At 47.3% G+C, this 18625-nt stretch overlaps 2 protein-coding genes across 2 annotated transcripts; one reads left to right on the forward strand and one right to left on the reverse strand.

The window, feature by feature from the left end:
* Positions 1-7151: 7151 nt before the first annotated feature.
* On the forward strand, positions 7152-8027 carry LOC120713429 (probable mediator of RNA polymerase II transcription subunit 26c). The gene has a single exon (XM_039999394.1). The coding sequence runs from the start codon at positions 7152-7154 to the stop codon at positions 8025-8027; it is 876 nt and encodes a 291-aa protein (XP_039855328.1).
* Positions 8028-15824: 7797 nt separating this feature from the next.
* LOC120713430 lies at positions 15825-18123 on the reverse strand. The gene is made up of 2 exons (XM_039999395.1): positions 18046-18123; positions 15825-16418 (listed from the first exon to the last, which is right to left on the reverse strand). The coding sequence occupies exons 1-2, from the start codon at positions 18121-18123 to the stop codon at positions 15825-15827; spliced, it is 672 nt and encodes a 223-aa protein (XP_039855329.1).
* Between the last annotated feature and the right edge of the window lie 502 nt (positions 18124-18625).

Below are 18625 nucleotides of genomic sequence, written 5' to 3' on the forward strand. Positions count from 1 at the left end.
ATATTTGATAAAACTCGGTGTCATTCGATTGAAATCTTTTTCTGCGTATCAATCGACGTTGGCAACGTGTATTAGTAGCAGCTATAGGGCCCGCATCAAGTCTTTTTGTTTTGCCCATTTCGCACTGTCGGATCCCCAGCCTTGGTTGTTGGATTCATTTTGTTTTCCTGTGAACGGTGGCTCAGTAATTGATCGATGACCGCCGTGGGGGCCCACCACTTCTGCCTTTTTCACTTCTCCCCAACCCACACACTCGATGTTCCACTACAACTTGGATCATTAGTTGCAGTGTATTTTTTTTACTTTGATAATCTAACCAAATAGGACAAATGTATAAGACCTTGGTGTTTGATTATCCGGTACCAGTGTTTTATTACATTCATCATAATTCTATACGTTTTTATTTGTATTAGTTTGATGTATTTCCTTTAGTTAACATGAAATTTTGTAAACTTTGATTGCATTGGAATTTACACATACTTATGGGAATTTCTTTTACTCAATTCACTTGGAGTCATATCCTTCATGTCATTGATTCAAGTTTACTGTTGTTTGTCATCACCTAAAATGTTTCATTTCATGCATATCTTCACCAGTCAAGTATCGTGCTCTAACTTTTTGTTCTAGGAAAACAAAGTTATTCCTTTAGTGACATGTTTTCTGATAGCTTTTTTATTAGCCTCATTATTAAGTATACTTGTATGCATTTGCAGTACTGTAAATAAGTTAGTCTGTACATTTTCAGAGGATCTATCCATATGTTTCAGTGCCAATATTCACTCATGTGTAGTGTATCCCTTTATTTCTTTAAAGTTCTACGATCTGAATGTTTTGATGAATTTATACTGTATAAATTTTGAATATACGCATTGGTCCAAGCTAGAGAATAAATTAATACTTTACTTTTTATACTATAAATTTTGAGTAAAAATTACTTTTTTATACTGTAATATTTTTAGTAGACTGTATGTATGGCATTGTAATGGTTGAATCACAAGCAAAACCTGATTTCTATCTTGATGTATTCAGGTGGATTTGGACTAGCAGAGGTGAATATATTTTTGCTGCAATGTATTATATTCAAATATGTGGAGATTCACCTAGTTTGTAAAAATTTTAGGTTCCAGTTAGTTTTTTCCCTTTTTCTCCAACCAGAGATTTTTTACTCTATATTTTTTAGTTTGTGAAAAATTCAGGTTCCAGTTTAGTTTTTTTTTTCCAGGTTCCAGTTAGTTCTACATATGAATTATTTTTTGTTCTTTGATCCCATTGCACCTTGTTAAAAAATAATTATCACAAGTTGCGGACATAGTTACTATCATGGTCAACTAATTTGCTATGATAGAAGTTGTGTAATTTTCTACAATAAGATTAGTGTAATTTTTATCCACTTACACACAATATATTTTGTATTCTGCTACTTGCTCAGGTCCAATCTCTCTTCATAATTGTATTTCGTCATAACTGTATAGCTTCTATGCTTTGAATTTTTCTCTCTCCCTCTATCATATTACTAGCATTGTAACGTGTACTGAGCTGTTTTTTCTGTGAGTTTGAGGAGCTGATATGGCATTGTTATGTGCGACACAATCTCATACTATCATATGTTGAGTAGCATGTCCAATCTCATCACATGTGTGTTCATGCTTGTTTGTCATGTCTTTGGACTTTTAGTTGAGATAGTTAGGCTCGATTTTTGTTTATTTATAGTCAAGAAGATGGGCTAGGAGAAATTTACTTGTAATAACTTTGTGGCTAGCCCAAAAAATTTACCTATAACTTTTTTATATATTGTTATATTTGGCTTTTGTTTGTTTTTAGTTGGCAAAAAAAGACACAAGATTGTCCACAAATTTTATGTGTAATTTTTTTTATTTTTTACTGCAGGTTTACAAGTATTATTTTGTTGTTATTTTTTCAAATTAGTTGGAACTAGAAAGAAGACAAAATTGGTATTTTACTAGGCTGCTGAATGAGCAATGCGAGGCCAGTAGCAACAATTTTTTTAACAAGCATGCCCAGCCCACTTCGCCAGTTATGAGCTGTGAGCTGTTCGACTGTTAATGGGTGTGCAATATTAAATTGCGGGGCCTATTAACTTTCAGAATACTGAAAATACACCAGGGCAAAAAAGTGATAAGATGGATGATCCAACGACTCTAGGTGTGATTGATGGATAAGCTATATTTCAATCGATTGACACGGAGACACTTCCCATATATATACAATAGACACAATCTGTTTACCTACGAGGAAAGATAGTCTTGGTAAATGAAGAAACAGCTAGTAGTTTTTTTGCAAGAATAACTGCTTTCCGAACTATAGTATTTACCATGAGTCCAATCAGTAAAAAATATGCAATACAAACAGGAGAAGATCGGACCAGCTCAATGATCGCCAAAAGAAAACCAAAATTGAACTCCAATTGTATTAGCAGCACAAGATAAAATGTTCTCTCAGACAAAACCTCATGCTCGTTCATAGCATCGATCCGGTGGTTCCTCAGCTTTGATGTACTACTCAATTCAGACGAGATGTCAGCTGCAGGCTCTACACGTCTGAAACGCGTAAGCATACAAAGATCCGAAAGCCTCCCCGCATTACCCCTCTCACCAATGGAACCTACTACTATGTTTGGCGTTTGCTAGCAGCCTTCTGAGGGCTGAATTTGAAATAGTTTGGCTGTGGACGTTCGTTTACCGATGATCGAGTGTGGAACTCTGAAAGTGATCGGGTGCTCTAGTCTAAAAGGGGAGGGGGTGAATTAGGCATTCTAAAAACTTAGACCTATAGCTCCAACTAGTATGCATAAAACTTAAACTAAAACATGCTATCTAGATGTGCAATTAGATTGTTCTAGTGTGAAACCCTTATCTCAAAAGAGTTTAGCAACCTATAACATTTCCTATCAAGAAACTATTCTATGAAAGTAAAGGCACACAAATTGCTAGTATGAAATGCGGAAGCTTAAAGAGCGGGATAGGATATAGCAAACTCTTGACGCGGGTGTTTATCCCGTGGTTCGATTAGCCACAAAGGCACACCTACATCCACGTTGTTGTAGCACTCACTAAGAGTATTGCTACTCGGCCACCAAATCTCTTTCGTGAACACAATCACGGTCACCTTGGCCCCGGGTTCCACTAAGGAGCTTCTCCACAAAGGATGGGGGTCTCTACGTCCCCCGCACAAAGATGTCGTCGCTGCTCCACACCAAGCCGGAGGGTCGATGACGTTGCCGGCGCACCAAGCTCTTGTTTTGGTTCGCTAATGAACCACAGCACAAAGGCTTGAAGCTTTGCAATCTCACTCACTAAGAGCTAATCCTTTACACAACACTCTCAAAGTGTGCTAAGGGCTAAGGATATGATCTTGATGCTTTTCTATGGCTTGGAGATGTTCTTGGGTGTATGTGGGATGTCCAGCAACTCCAGCAATCTTCAAATGGCCGGGGTGAGGCATATATATAGGCCACCAAGTCTTGTAGCCGTTGCTCCAACGGTCAGCAGAAAATCTGCGTATCATCGGATGAACCGATGCCTCTGGTAGGGGTAGCGTCGGTTCATCCGGTCACTCTAAGACACGAAGTAGCCGTTGAACTTCTGACTGCTGACACAGTGACCACCGGTTGAACCGATGCTTGCCCGTCGGTTAAACCGGTCACTCACAGCCTTCTTCTCTTCTGCTGACGTCAATGCACCGACGCAATACTCCGATGCACCATCGGTTGAACCGGTGCTGAAGAAACTTCTCCTGGGCACTTGACATCGTCTCTGGTACACAGTACGCCCAATGCACCGATGCCCTTTCTTGGACCGTCGGTTCAACCGGTGCCTATAGGCTGACTTGGCTTCGATTTCCTCCTGCACCAAACATCATAGCGTCGGTTCTTCCGACAAGCGTCGGATGCACCGATGCTAATCGGGTAGCAGAACCCCCGTAGGGGCGGCCCTTCGGGCCTTACTACGCCTATATTCTCTTTCTCTTTGTCATCACTTGAACCTAAAAGTCTGAGAATGGGTCATCTTAACAATTATATTAGTCCAAGTGTTAGTGTTGTCATTCGATCACCAAAATCACTCAAAATGGCATAAATGGTGCCATGTTCGTTTCAAACTCTTTCCTCAATCATCTAAAAAACAAAAATCAGATTGGTCACCCGGCTCCCCACCGAGCATGATCCGCAGCTCACTCAACGAATGCTCCTTGATCCGCAGCTCAGTCGACGAATGCTCCTTTGTCCGGCTGGCTCTTGATATGTAGCTGGCAAATCAAAGATGCCACTTCATTAAAGTCGTCATCGGATTCTGATCCTGTCGTCTCGACCAATCGTTCCACGTGTTCAGGTGGCCATTTACTTTCACCTGCATTCGAGAACCAGCAACAGTATCAACTAACTGGTAGGGCAGCAAGCAATTAGCAATGTTTCTACTACTCCATTATCTGAAAATAAAAGGCTACAATGCTGGGCAATATGTTCAAAATCCCGACCCAATGTTAAAATCGGAGGTATGAATCGAATATGGGCAAAATGAAGAAACACCAAGGGAAAAGCAGAAGCAATGCAACTTCGTTCAGACATTCTTGCAATATGCTAGCTGTGGACTTGTCATCTTCAGACTAGCTCTAGCTCTAGCTGGAATAGGGGATCCTGGAAAACACGGTCCACCAAGCATCCCTCGCAGGCAAGGACCCGCCTCGCGCGCACGTCCAAGGCGAAGAGCGCCGTGTCCTGGAAGAAGTAGACGACATCGTGGTTGCTGGGGTGGACGAGGGCGAGCTTGGGCACCTTGCCCTGCGGCAGACCGGCGGCGACGTAGCTGTCGTGGGCCCAGATGTCGGCGAAGGACGCCTCGCACTCGAACCTCCAGGGATGCGGGCCCTCCGGGTCGACGAGCGTCCACATCGTGACGGAGGGGTTGATCGGGCCGTCGACGTCGGCGTGGTCGTAGGAGAGGCCCTGGATCTCGACGTAGCGCAGCATGCCCTGGCTCGGCCTCATGAGGCGGCGCTGGTCCATGAGAATGGTGGGGCGGAGGTTTTTGCCGAGGCCGTGCATCTCGCAGCCGGCCGGCAGCGGGACGAGGCGCAGGCGCGGGTGGTCGTCGAACGGGTCGCAGAAGAGCATGCCGTGGGCGACGTCGACCCACCAGAGGAGGCCGCCGTGGGCGACGACGCCGTGCGCGCCCCAGGGCTCGTGGTCGGGGGCGGATGCGAGCTGCTTGACGGACCACTGGCCGGTAGCGGTGGAGTACCAGAGGAGGGCGTCGTGGCGCTTCATGGCGGCGGCCTCGTCGGCGGGGTGGAGCTGCGCGATCATGTAGTGGCCGGGGCGGCGCGGGTGAGCGATGAGGCCCATGGTGCGGCGGGGGGAGAGCGTGACGGGGAAGTCGGTGGGCACGGCGGGGAGGCGGGCCGCGATGCTGTCGTTGGCGTTGTAGAGGAAGTAGTCATCGTCGGAGTCGGCGACGCCCAGGCCCTGGGCGGCCATCTGGCTGACCGTGAAGAGGAGGCGGTCGGGGGCGGCGGCGATGATGCAGGCAGAGTTGTTGGGCTCGCGCGGTCGCTTGGTAAAGATCCTGGGTGGCTCAAACGGGGTGATGGGTGGCGGTCAAGGTGTGGGCGCGAGGAATCAGGCGGAGGAAGCTTGGAGGTCGTGGATTTCGCCGGCGATTGAGCTCGGCCGAGAGGAAGAAATGGCGGAAGTCGAGGAAGAAGAAGATGGCCGGCGCAATATTTATTTGAATCCTTATCGCCTGCTTGGGCAACCTCCCGCTTACTTGGTTGCTGGTGTCCTCGTCGCATGCCGGCACGTGGCAAGTTTAGAAACTTCTACTGAAGTTGCGCGGTGGGGCGTCAGCGCTGGCACATCACTGCTCTTCACTTTTCTCTTCTTTTCTTGCCTGAACCCTCGACTTGGAATCCATCTTTCTCTCAATTTCATATTGAAACATTGGAATCGTCATTAACCAAAGTTTTAGCTGGTTCTGAATCCAATCTCAATCCCAGATCCTAAAATTGGAAGTTCAATCCCTCTACTTGAATAAGCACGTATTTTATAAGAGGAAGAAGTTTGTTACAAGGCCTATGATGGTCTCGGAGACGCGAAACCAGACCTTACACAACGTGAACCAAAAAGATATTAAACAGGGGCATTGGCGTGAGTGCGTGAACCCTGCGTGCAGCCACATGACACCCTCGTCCTAGCTAGACTGAATTCCACATCCAGCTCCTCGGTGCTTCTCGCGTGATGGTCAAAAGTACTCTAGCTTGCTGTGTTCCTTCCAAATCAACCATGAAATGAGAATCACCAACGTGTCGAAGCACTTCCCGTCTTTACGGGCACGTTCTTTCCTCGCGTAGGTCCACCAGTCTGCAAATTAAGGAATATATATGTCCGATCAGTTGGCGTCGAGGAATGCACCAGAGTTCTGAACCAAATCTCGCTGAAAATGGAACAGCCTATCAGCAAATGGTTGGTCGTCTCCAGCAGCACGGGAATCGTCATCCTGTACATTGTGCCGCTTACGGCACTCCGCTGTCCAACGGCGATCATGGAGCACCAACCAAATCAAAAACTTGCACTCTGTATATATATACGGTTCATATATGAATTTATTCTATTTTTGAATTCGTGTATAAATTGAGATCAATATACGTTTTATATATGAATTTATTCTATTTTTAAGAATTAATTTTGAAATCAAGCCAGGAGTGTGCCAGGCACAGCATCCCCCCCCCCCCCCCCCCCCCCCTTCTGTGCGAAGGCTGCAAGCAGCGCACTACCTCAGCGTGAGCGCACGAAAGCTAATAAATCATCGCCTCAAATCACCAATCAAGATTCAAGATGGAATCACCGTCATCATCAGAAAATAGTAAAATTTAGATTGTTTTCACCTCATCAAACCGCCCTCTCGAAATTTGCCGGGAGGAACGCGTGGCGCGCGCGTCAAGCCTACGCGCCTCGCCTCCGTCTCGGTTTGGGCTCTCCGACAGCTGCCGCGGCCATCATAAATGTAATCCTCCCGGGATCGGAGCGCCTCACACCTTCTCGCCATCTCCCCTTCTCCACCAATTCTCCGCCCTTCTTCCATCGGATCCATCCAGTTCCAGACGCAATCCACAACTCGATCTCGGGCACCCGGCGCGGCATGGCGCTCCGCCGCTCCAAGCCCTTCCTGGCGGCGTTCCCGCTCATCGACGCCGCCATCGAGGGCGCCGGCGGCCTCTCCCGCGACGAGTTCCGGAGCGCCAGGGCCCGGATCGTCGAGCTGCTCTGCGACGCCGCGGACGACGATGGCAAGGTGGAGGGCTTCTGCGAGCTGCTGGACGAGGCCATGGCGGAGTCGCTCGCCACGCTGCGGGCCGTGCCCGCCGAGAAGATCGAGCTGGCGTCCGGCGATCTGGTCGGCGCCGTCGGCGCGCTGATGAAGGACCACCCGTCGGAACGGGTCCGCGGGCTCGCGCGCGACGTCGTGCGCTGGTGGAGGGCGGGCATCAAGGCCGAGCTCGCCAGGGCCAGGGCCGCCATGGACGTGCTGGACGGCCTCTCATCTACTCTGCCGCCGCCCGCCGCCAACTGCGACACGAAGACGAAGAAGGAAGGGAAGCTGCCGGACGAGCAGCAGCAGCCTCGTGCACGGAAGACACCCGCCAACATCACCATCAGCCATCCTAGCACGGCGGAGTCCAAGAAGGGGGCTCCGATCACCAGCGCCAGCAAAGCCAAGCCATCAGCGAACATGAAAGCTCCAGCCGTCGTCCAAGCGCAGCCAAAGAAGACGCCGCCTGTCATCGTTAGTAGCAGCGCCACCGAGGAGGAGAAGAAGATGGAGGCCACGAAGCGGAAGCTCCACGAACGGTACCAGGAGGCCGAGGAGGCGAAGCGGCAGCGCAAGATACAGTGGATCGAGCCACCACGGCCGCCGCCGGGGATGAAGAAGGGCCAAATGCAGCGCAACGCGCACCCGGCGCGCTGCGCGGCGGCGAGGGGCTTCGTCAAGCCTAGCTCTGGGATGAGGGTTTAGTCAGGGTTTCTCTGCGTTTAACGATTCTGACCATTACTTTAGAGATGCATCCGCAATTGTTGTGTTAGCTAAGCTGGGTTCTCCTGATGTGATCGTCGTCAGTGACTTGGCAATTATTATAGCGACCACCCCCCAGCTTGTCCCCCTGTTACCTGTACATGTTGTTCAGTTGTGCAATATGCAACACATCTGCAGGAGCAGAGGCAGAGCACCGGCATGGTGTTCTCCAACAATTATTGCTACAGATAGTCCAGCTCAATCTGTACATGTAAACTGAATTGATGCACCTGCGCTCTGCTGTAAATTTTGTTAATTTCGTAATACTGCTTCCAACTGCTGTTGTTAGTTTCGTTAAGTTCGTCAGCTGCACGAGCAGAGTCAGACGACTGAACAGTTATGGCTGTTTTTTTCTCCTCTATTTTTTGTGAGCTTTAGACATTCCGAACATTGATTAGCCATGCTAATTAAAGAGCTGGACTTGCATGGCATTTAACTTTCACCATACGTCAGGCTATCGGCCAGTTCAAGCTCTCGCTTCAGGTTCAGGACCCAAAACAGCAGATATAGTCACAGTGTCACAAGTTTTTTGCAAGCTCAATTTGACAGGGATCAGAAAATGCACTCATGATCTTGAACCAAACGTTTCTGGCTTTCTGCAGCAAACATGTCTTGCCACTCCGGATTAAGCCATTTAGGCAGGAAAGAATCTACCAAGGAAGTCTTTTTCTTAGGCTTGTCAAAAGGTATTATTTGTCACACAATGTTGAACCATCAAAAGTTCAGAGTAAATGGCCGAAAGTGATGGCTATGCTACAACACCTTTGGGATATACTCGGAATACTTATCATTCGGTGCAAAAGCCAAGTCATTCAACCCTTGTTCAGAAGCTGCATTTGAGAGGTGCTTCACAATGTCTTCGGTCTTCCTCACTTTGCAGGGTTTAGTTTTATGGGTTGTGCTGCATGTAACGTTCTGAATCCTGACATCTCCCATTGATCCGCCGAAATAACTGAACTAATTAAATTCCATGGATTGTGGCATTGTCCATACACGTTCTCAAAGACTAGCTGCCCTGCAAGGCATGAGCTTTTCCAAGATGTTATGTTGCCACCAGAAACTTCATTTGGAATGGTATACTAAATAGAATCAAACTGAAGCAACAAGAACTTCCTCAAGCAAGTGAAGCAACTCATGTCAAAAGGCTTCTTCTCTGGTTTCCTGAAGGCAGACGACGTCACAATTAGATCCAAGATATTAAGGAACTGGCAGGTTTTGCAATGCATCAACATGAAGAGAGAAACAAATATTAAGGAACGACCATGACAGAGTACTGAAGGCCTGTCAGGCGCTATAACCTAAGATCCAAGATATTGACAGAGGTTCATATTGTGAAATAAAAACACTGTAAGGAAACATAGACTATTGGTTCATCATAAGCTACACTATTTCTTTGCTTTTTTGTTGGGCTTGTCATCAACAGAAGTCCTTTTATTTATCTTGGCTTTTACAATCTTGCTTCTCCCGATCCTCTTGCACCAACCCCATTTGATCAGCTTAGAGTAAGTCACACATCTCACAAGCCGCAACCTGAAATTAAAAAGAATGTCTGTATTACAGATAGGAGTTGCTAGTCAATTATCAGCAAGATATCAATTTTAACAGAAAACAGGTAGTTGAGTATCATAAATCTTGCTTCCTAGACTATCAAGGCATGTCGAATTGCTATTTGGCTAAAAAGTTGAAAAGAAATCTTAGCTCAGATTTCACTTAAGGTTGTGAGTGGCAAGGTCTTAAAAAAATCTACCTGATGCTGAAATAGATGATTGTTACATTGGAAGCAGTAGTAGGGCAACTTTTTAATGATTTCATACCAACAGATAAAGTCAGATAATGCACGAAACACTAAGAGCATCTTGTGTTTTAAATACTTTTCAGGATACACATGAAATGGTGCAAGGGGAAAGAGGAGCAACGGGAAAAACAGCTCTCATGCTATCTTAACTAACATTAATTGTTAAATACTTGACAACATCTATCAACATACATGCAGACCACTTCAGACAAATTGATGTAGAAATAGCACTTTCTGCAAGTATAAATTAGTATGGTTATATACTGAAATTCATTTGACATGCTAACATGTCACCTTGACTAGACAGAAGATAGAACATGGAACTTCAAGCCTTGGACCAAAATGCTGTGTGGCTGTCATCACCGCATGCTATGTGACTCAACAATTGATGACTACGAAGTTTTAATTAAAGACGTGCAATTACATCATGTTAACTCTATTTTGTGGCTATGCAAATTTATAAGGTGCAAGGATCTGTGAGACTGTGACCTCTCTTGCAACACAAACAGAGAATCCCGAACAGCAAGCCTGGCTTCCAAAGAAACAGGAGCACACTAGGTTCTATTTCTACCCCACGTTTCACTTGTGAGATTCCATCTGGTGTAAAACTGAAAATATTGCGTCACATTTCAGTGCCATCAAGCAGCTACTTAAACACTTCCCTGATATCAATTGACACGAAAAATGGTCCAATCTTAGATACCGATGTCCCTATAGATGACAAGCATTGCGAATTTGCAATCCAAAGACAAATGAAGCATTGGGCACCAAAATTTTTAACTTCTCTTGGATTTGGACTGGGCAAAATAAATAGAAATAGGCTTGCCATATGCAACAAAACAAATCATCATCAGAAAACATGAAGACATGCAGAGAAGACCTTATACCTGGACGCTAACACGCTATGCCCTCCTCCGATCAGCGTACCTCCTTTCAGGCACAGTCTGCGACGGCGGCGGCATCCTCCCCCCCCCCCCCCCCCCCCCCCCCTCCTCGCGGCCTCCACGGCCACGCAAGCAGTGAGGACGAGGCAGGTGATGCAGACGGTGATGACGAGCAGCGAGACGGACGATGACGCTTCATCCATCGGAGCACGCCCCGCAGCGGACTCCGCGACGACGGCTTGGCGCACTCTGCTCTGGCCGGGCTGCCACGGGAAACCCCGCCGCCGCACAAGCAAAACCCACAAATCAAGCGCATTAGCCAGGGAGCTCGAAGCGGAGGAAGTAGAGGAAGGAAGGGGGGCAGGTCCGGCCGCACGCCGGCGAGAATACCTCGGGGCCGGCGGCTCTCTGGATGGCGAGACCGGTGAGGAGCATCACGGCCGCCTTGGGCCGGTAGTCGACGCGGACCCAGCCCCTACGGTTCGCGACGTCAGCGCCAGCGTAGACCACCAGCGCGGCGGCCGCCCAAGCGAGGAACGCGGCGTAGTCGGAAGGCGCCATGGGAGCGGAAACCCTAGGGTCCAGAAGCTTCTACGCCGGGGCGGCGGGGTGGTGTGGTGGCGGCAGAGAGCGTGGGTGGTGGGTGACCGGGAAGGGACGGGAAGGCGAGCGGGGTGACCGGGTGGCGGGTGATAAGCTGAAAGCCGGTTACCGGATGGAAACGGTGGCGTGCACCTGCTCCGGATGGGGAATAAAATCTACCGCTTCCACCCACTAGATGTACACAGGGTTTTACTTGGGATGATATGTTTCTTGCCGGAATTTGCAGGAAATTTTCACTGCCTACCTGATTAAAAGACTTCTCTTCCCATGTTCAGTTACAACTTGCAACAGTTCCATAGTAATCTTAGCTTTCCCACTAAAACATTTGTCTAGGGTACTTTTTTCATGTGTCAATTTATATCACCTATTTTTTTTCATGTGTCAATTTATATCACCGAATAATAGTTCTATTCATGGAAAGTATATTTGAATTTGGGCATATACACCCATCTAGGCACCCGGTATCAATGCTAATCACGAATTGTGCATGTATTAGACCACACTACTAATTATGGAGTATGTCACATTGTGTAGCATGATGAATAAGGGTCTATTTGGATGACCTAAAGTTGATTGCTAAACTTTAGAATCTATAAGCACTCAAAGCTTATGTTAGAGTTTTTAAGTCTTGGCTAAAGTTTAGCACACCTCATTAGCACTTCAATTTGGATGAGCTAGTGCTAAAGTTTTTTTTTTTTGCACATTAGCACTTGGATCCAAACACCCCTTGATTTTATATTGTATACTCGAAAATGGAGTCAATGGAGGTGACGAATAATGCTATATGATCTAGTCGACAGTGTAATTTGTACTCCTCAATCCTAGAATATAGTTACGTTAGGATTTTTTTTCAAAGTCAAACATTTTTAGCTTTGACCAACAATAATTAGGGAAAAATCATGAAGAGAGATGCAAACAGTAAAGAAAAACCAAGACAGGGCGGTACAAAGACCTGCAGGGATGACATAATTAACGTAAGACCCAAGATACTGATAGATGTTTGTGTTTAAAAGAGTTTACTTGCAAAACAGTCTACAGACCAGCAGTACAAGCCCTCTGTTGCTATCTAAGATTCTCACTACCTTCAAATAACAGAGATTCTGGGAATGGATGAACCTATAGCTCACTACCGGAAAATCAATCATTGCCGAGTGCTTCATGGTTTGCTGAGTGCCAACTATCGCGCACTCGGCAACAACACCATTTACCGAGTGTAAATAATTAAACACTCGGCACAACATAGACACTCGTCAAATCCAGAATATGCCGAGTGCCATATTCTAGACACTCGGCAAACCCAGAATATGCCGAGTGTCGGGCATGTGGCACTCGGCAAACAACCCGTAACGGTTAATAGCCGGCCGGGCCGTTTGGTTTTGCCGAGTGTTAAGGGTGGGGCACTCGGCAAAAGGTTTTTTCCGTTTGGTTTTGCCGAGTGTTAAGGTGGGGCACTCGGCAAATGGTTTTTTTTTCCGTGACATACATGGACACGTGGACACTCAGTTTGTTTGTTGAGTGTCTTTTGCTGAGTGTTACACTCGGCAAAATCTTCACCGAGTGTATAAGTACCTTTGCCAAGTGTTCTTGACACTCGGCAAACCGCATGTGTCCCGTAGTCGCTACCACTAGTTGTCCAATAGACTAACACTAGAAAAATGTCGCGACGTTGGCACCTCCGAGAGGCCCGTCACAGACATATATATTGGTGCTTATAAAGTTTTGTTGCGAGCTCGGTCAAATTTGATTTGGTTTGTTAAATGTATGTGTATGAGGTATATAGTGTTAAAACATGTCTATGAATCATCCATGCGCCCGTAGCGAGAAAGCATATATGTGGCGATCATCATAGATGTTGATGTTGTGGTATATGCAGTGTGAAAGGCGATTTAACCCGTCACCGATACTCATTAAGGGGGTTGGTTTCACAAAAGTCTTGGAGGTTTTATGTGTAATTGATGTTGGTGGAGTGCAGATTGATTTCGCTAAAGTTCAGGAGGTTTTATGTGAAAGCGACGAAGGCATAGTGCCGGTTGACTTTACTCAAATCCAGAGATTTTTCATAAAATTGCCGTCAAAAGAGTGCGTGTCGATTTTGTCAAAGTTCAAATAATCTTTTGTAAAATTGACATTCACAAAGTTTGGAGTTCTTTTGCAAAATTGTCGTTCATGAACTGTGGGTTGATTTCACCAAAGTTTGAGGGGGAGGGCTTTGCAAAATTTACATCTCGACAATTCGTGGCCGTCGGATCGGACGGCCGAGGCGATTTGGGGTGATGTAGCCACCTTCCAGTGCAACGGAGTGCACTAGAATTATGAAGCGTCTCCTCGTAAGAGAAGACTTAAATATGATACAATATCAGTCCCAGGAGGCTGATAATACATTTATTACATCAGATGGTACATCACTGTACAACTCTACGCGGTAATGGCCAGTGAAGTGCCACTATCGCGAGGATAACAACTAAAACACACACGACGATATTAACTACGAAGAGGTCATCAGAGTCTTGCGTCATACGGAGCTCCTGCGGGTGACCCTATCCACAGGCAAAGGTTGGGTGCAGGACGGAACCCCTACTCAACGTCTTCGGGAACGAAGTCTGGATCTTCCTCTGTAAAAATTAGGAAAGGGGTGAGTACAAACGTACTCAGCAAGTCCAACCACACCCACGGAGGGGGTATAAACAGAATATAATGCACAGGGTAAACCAAGGATAAGGTTAGGGTTTAATTTGCGGAAAGCTAATTTTTATGCATAGGTTTATTTGAAAGAAAGGGGTTTTCAAAAGCCATTATGTTGCACTGAGTAACCCGTAAGGTTGATCCACACAGGATCCAAGTTTTAGATTGCTACCGGACTCCTCATCCGCCGTAGCACACGGCACAACTGCCGGACACTTTTCCAAAACAACTCACGTCATACCAACCATTCCCAGAAGAAACACTAGTTGTGTGACCAAACCGTAACTCGCCCAGTACCGTGGGCACGGCTATTCGAATAGATTTTAACTCTGCAAATGTGTGCAACTTTACCCACAAGCGGGGTACCACAGCACGATCACCTTAGTGTCGGTGCAGATCCCAACAAAGTCATTACCCACCTTAGCTAGACCTGACTAGCCACCACGGGATCCACCAAGGGGCCATTGACCTATCACCGAGGTTTAACCAGGGCATAAGTCACCCAGAGCTTATCCCTTCTCCTTAGTCACACGTTGCTCTCAGCTCTCCTGATGGCTTTCAGACTAACTAGTGGGGTTTATGCTAAGCCGTTTCCCATACAACGGTCGAGTGGTTTGCACGATGGTGGAGTTAGGCAAGATGACACACCAACTCGGTCCTTAATTATGACAGGATGGATATCTTCCTTCCTTGCTAAACCACACAGGTACGAGCAAACCATTTGGCAATTCACACAGAAGTGCCATCCATCCCGTCTAAACTCGTCTTTTGAAATTCCATATTTTTCCCTTCCCACACACTCACACATTTTTTCTTTATAAAACAAGTTGTATCGTGTTTAAGGTCCTAAGCGTTCTAGCAGCGATTAACGTCCAAACATATCACATTCAGACATTAATCTAGGTGATCAAAGAATGGTTATAACAAATCAAGGGGCGGCTATCCAACTATGTTTTCAGCAGTCAAAACATATACATTTTTTGCAAAACAGGCCAATGGGTTGTGTTCATAAAACTAGGACAAAACATGCATCAAAGGATGGGATTGAACTTGCCGTTCTCAAAGCCTTCCGAGAAGTCTTGCTCGAGGTACTGTCCTTCGGGTTCGGGGTCGCAGAACTAGTCCTCGTTCACTTGCTCGCAGTGCTACTCGTCGACGGGTTCTCCCTCGTCCACACTGTGATCTACGACGCACACAAGCAAGCACACAATCAAGAAAAAGAAATAAAGATTTTATTGTTGACCTTGAATCGGGAACAATTAAGATATAGAGATAGGAGTAATATTTTTGGGCGGTTTTCTAATGGCATGGCCAAAATTATATTAGAAATAGCGTGGTAAAGTTTCAGGTCAATTGGAGGATTTTTGGCGCATGAAATGATGAGTTAAAGAGGGGTTCAGGGGTTAAATAAGGATTTAGGGACCTGTTTGTAATTATTTTGGGAGAGAAAGGACTTGTTTACAATTTCTAAAAATACACGGGTTACTCTGAAAAGGGGCAGGGGCATATTCGAAATTTTGTTTATAAGGTGGAAGGGTTTGTTTTGGAATATAATAAAGGAGAGGTTTTATTTTGCAAAAAGGCTAGAGAGTGGAGGGACTCTTAATTAAAAAGGAAAAAGGGCAGAGGGTCTGGGCAAATTTGCCCTTCTTCCACCTCTCCTCGCGCAGAACAGAGGAGGGGGGCGCAGGGCGCCGGTGGCCTAGGGCACGGCGGCGGCCGGGACCAGGGGGAAAGAGAGAGGAGGCCACGGGGAGTCGATTCCTCTCCCCAATTTCAGAGGAGGGGGTCCGCAGGGAGGGGCGCGACGGCCATGGCCGTGGCGGGCAGGCGGCGGCCGTGGGCGGCGTGGCAGGAGCGGCCAGAGGCGAGCACCGGTTGGGGAAAAGAGAGAGGGAGGGCCAGGGCGCCTACCTTGGCCCTTCGCTCGAGCGAGGAGGCAGCAGGGCGGGCCGGCCACGGGAAGCAGGTGCGGTGGGCGGAGGCGCTAGCGGCGGCGGCAATGCAGGGCCGGGGATGGGGCGTGTGGTGGCTGAGCGGCTTGCGGAGCTCGGGGGCGTCACGGAGGGCCTCTTTATAGGCGAGGAAAGGCGGTGGGGAGGTCGGGGCGCGGTGGAGGCCGGCGTGCTCGGCGGGCGGCCTTAATGGCGCTCGGCGTCGCGGCGCGGGGAGTGGTGGTGCGATTCGAGGCGGCACCAGGACGATGCAACAGCTCGGGCAGGTCCTAGCGGCGCGCAGGCACGTGGAGGGCCGGCTGCTGTGCTCGTCGTCGGGTTGTGCGGCTCGAGCGGCGAGGCGGCACAGGAAGGCGGTGGCGGTGCGCCGGTTGACGGGCGGCACGACGAGCGGCGCGGCCGAGTGGAATGCATGCTGCGCACAACCTCATGCGCGTGCAGCGCGTGGGGGCACAGGAGCGGCCGGCAGCGAGCGGCGCGGCGAGTAGCACGGCGAGCGTGGTGCGCGTGCGCACGCGTGGCCAGGGCGCGCGCCGAGGCGGGGTGGCAGGCGAGCAAGGGTGCGCGCGTGGAGCAAGGCGGTGGCCGGTGGTGGCGCTGTGGGCTCGGGCGGCGCCGAGCTGCCCGCCTCGTGCGGCGTGCGGCAGAGAGGAGAGAGAGGGAGGAAAAAGAAAAAGGAAAAAGAAAAGGAGAAAGAAAAAGGGAGGGAGAGAGAGAAAAAGCGAGAGATCGCGCTGGCGGGATTTGCGGCGGCGACTGCGGTCGGACGAGCACGCGCGCCAGTCGGCGACGCGCTGCGAGGGGGAAAAGGGGGATGGAACGGTGATTGAATTCGGTTGTCGGGACAGAGATTCGATGGGAAAGGTTTCGGGGGATTTGGGGTTTAGAGATGATTTGAGCCCAACGATAAAAAGAAATTTTGAAAATTATTTTTAGCGCGTGGTTTGTTTTGGTAAATTTTCGGACTGTCACAAATTAATAGGAAAGATAAAAAATGAAAAATAAACTCGACAAATTTTTTATTTTGATTTTAGTCTAGACTTCTGATGTGAAAGTTTAATGGGAACTTATCAGGTGCAAACCAACTTCTCTGTACAAATTATAAAAAATTCAATCTGGACCATCAGATCAAAATCCAAGGGGAGGGACGCAAGGGGTTGGGAGGGGATTTGCAAAAGTGTGATTACCCAATTCAAGGGCGGGTCCAGATTGTAACATTGCCCAATCCCCCATGCCCCTTGGTGTTTATCCAATGACCCAGATTGAAATTTACTTAGTTTGCACGGAAAGATTGGTTTGCACATGATACGTTCCCAAGTTTAATAGTGTAGTTTTGCTTTAGATATGATTGCTAAAACATTTTAGCAGGCTAAGGTCTGGTTTAGATGTAAAATTCAAAATTTCAAAACTATTCTATCGAATGTGTGTGCGGCACATGCATGAAGTAATAAATCTAAATTAAATAAAAAACTAATTGTATAATTTTTTTAAATTACAAGATGAATCTCATGAACTTAATTTGGCCATGATCTAGACAATAAATTACTACAGTAATGCTATAGTAAACATGTGTTGATGATAGATCAATTAGTCTTAATAAATTCGTCTCATAGTTTAAAGACGAGTTCTGTAATTAATTTTATAATTAGTCTATATTTAATATTTTAAATATAAAAAAATTGTTTCAAAAACTTTACACGAAGGAATTAAACAAAGCCTAAGGATGCGCATAAGTGCTTTTTGCCGGGAGAAAAATCTGGCGCGCGCGTCAAGCTTACGCGTATGGCTGGGCATATTACCCGAAATCCGAACTCCGAACCCGAAAAACCCGAGCCCGAACCCAAAAAACCCAAACATAATTTCGGGTAGCAAGCCACGGTACCCGAAATTATTACGGGTAATTCGTGTTTAGTATCCCGGTACCCGAATAACCCGAAAGCCTGAATTTTATTCAACGTGCTGTATGAGGCTAACATCTAGCGGCCCAACATTTCATCCCGGCCCACTTAACCACGCCATCCCCAGTAACCCTATCCACTCACCTGCCTTATCTTCTCCCTGCGCTCCTCCCATCTCATGCTTTCCGCCGCCTCCGTCGTCCGCCCGTCTGCCCAGACCATGGTAGAAGCTAGGACCTCTAGCGGAAGCAGGCTGCAAATCTCCCTCATGCACATGCGCATCCACGAGGGGCGAGGCCACAGCACGCCTTGGCCCTGCGCTCCTTCCGCTGCCGCTTGCCCCCCTCGGTCTGGGCTCCTTCCGCTGCATCTTGCCTCCCTCAGTCATCGTTCTGCTGCTTGGTGTCAATCGAGAGGATGGCTGCAAGTACCATTGGACCAGGTCCCGATTGAAGTTGTCTTTGATTTTCTTTGGGCATCGATTTGTAAACAATTTAATGCTACTGCTCCACTATTCTTGCTGATGTGAGATCTACTGCCTTTATTTTGTGTAGTTAGTTTGTTGTGCAATTTTATTTACTAATCGACTTTATTTTTAATTTCTTTTCTTATTCCTGCAAAGATGATACAAATTTAGGAAGCATCTCACAAATTCTCGGGTAGTTCGGGAATACCCGAACTCGAATTTTAGAGTACCCGAATTGAGTTTTTTTATATAAATTTT

This window comes from Panicum virgatum, chromosome 6K (assembly GCF_016808335.1).
Source record: "Panicum virgatum strain AP13 chromosome 6K, P.virgatum_v5, whole genome shotgun sequence".
NCBI classification, from domain to species: Eukaryota; Viridiplantae; Streptophyta; class Magnoliopsida; order Poales; family Poaceae; genus Panicum; species Panicum virgatum.

What these genes read in the sequence shown, in the direction of transcription:
- LOC120713429 (XM_039999394.1), top strand. Translation starts at nt 7,152, where the DNA reads ATGGCGCTCCGCCGCTCCAAGCCCTTCCTGGCGGCGTTCCCGCTCATC.
- LOC120713430 (XM_039999395.1), bottom strand. Translation starts at nt 18,123, where the DNA reads ATGGTCTGGGCAGACGGGCGGACGACGGAGGCGGCGGAAAGCATGAGA. An exon ending in GCAGGGAGAAGATAAGGCAG is followed by an intron (nt 16,419 to 18,045) that starts GTGAGTGGATAG and finishes GGTTGTGCGCAG; the next exon opens with CATGCATTCCACTCGGCCGC.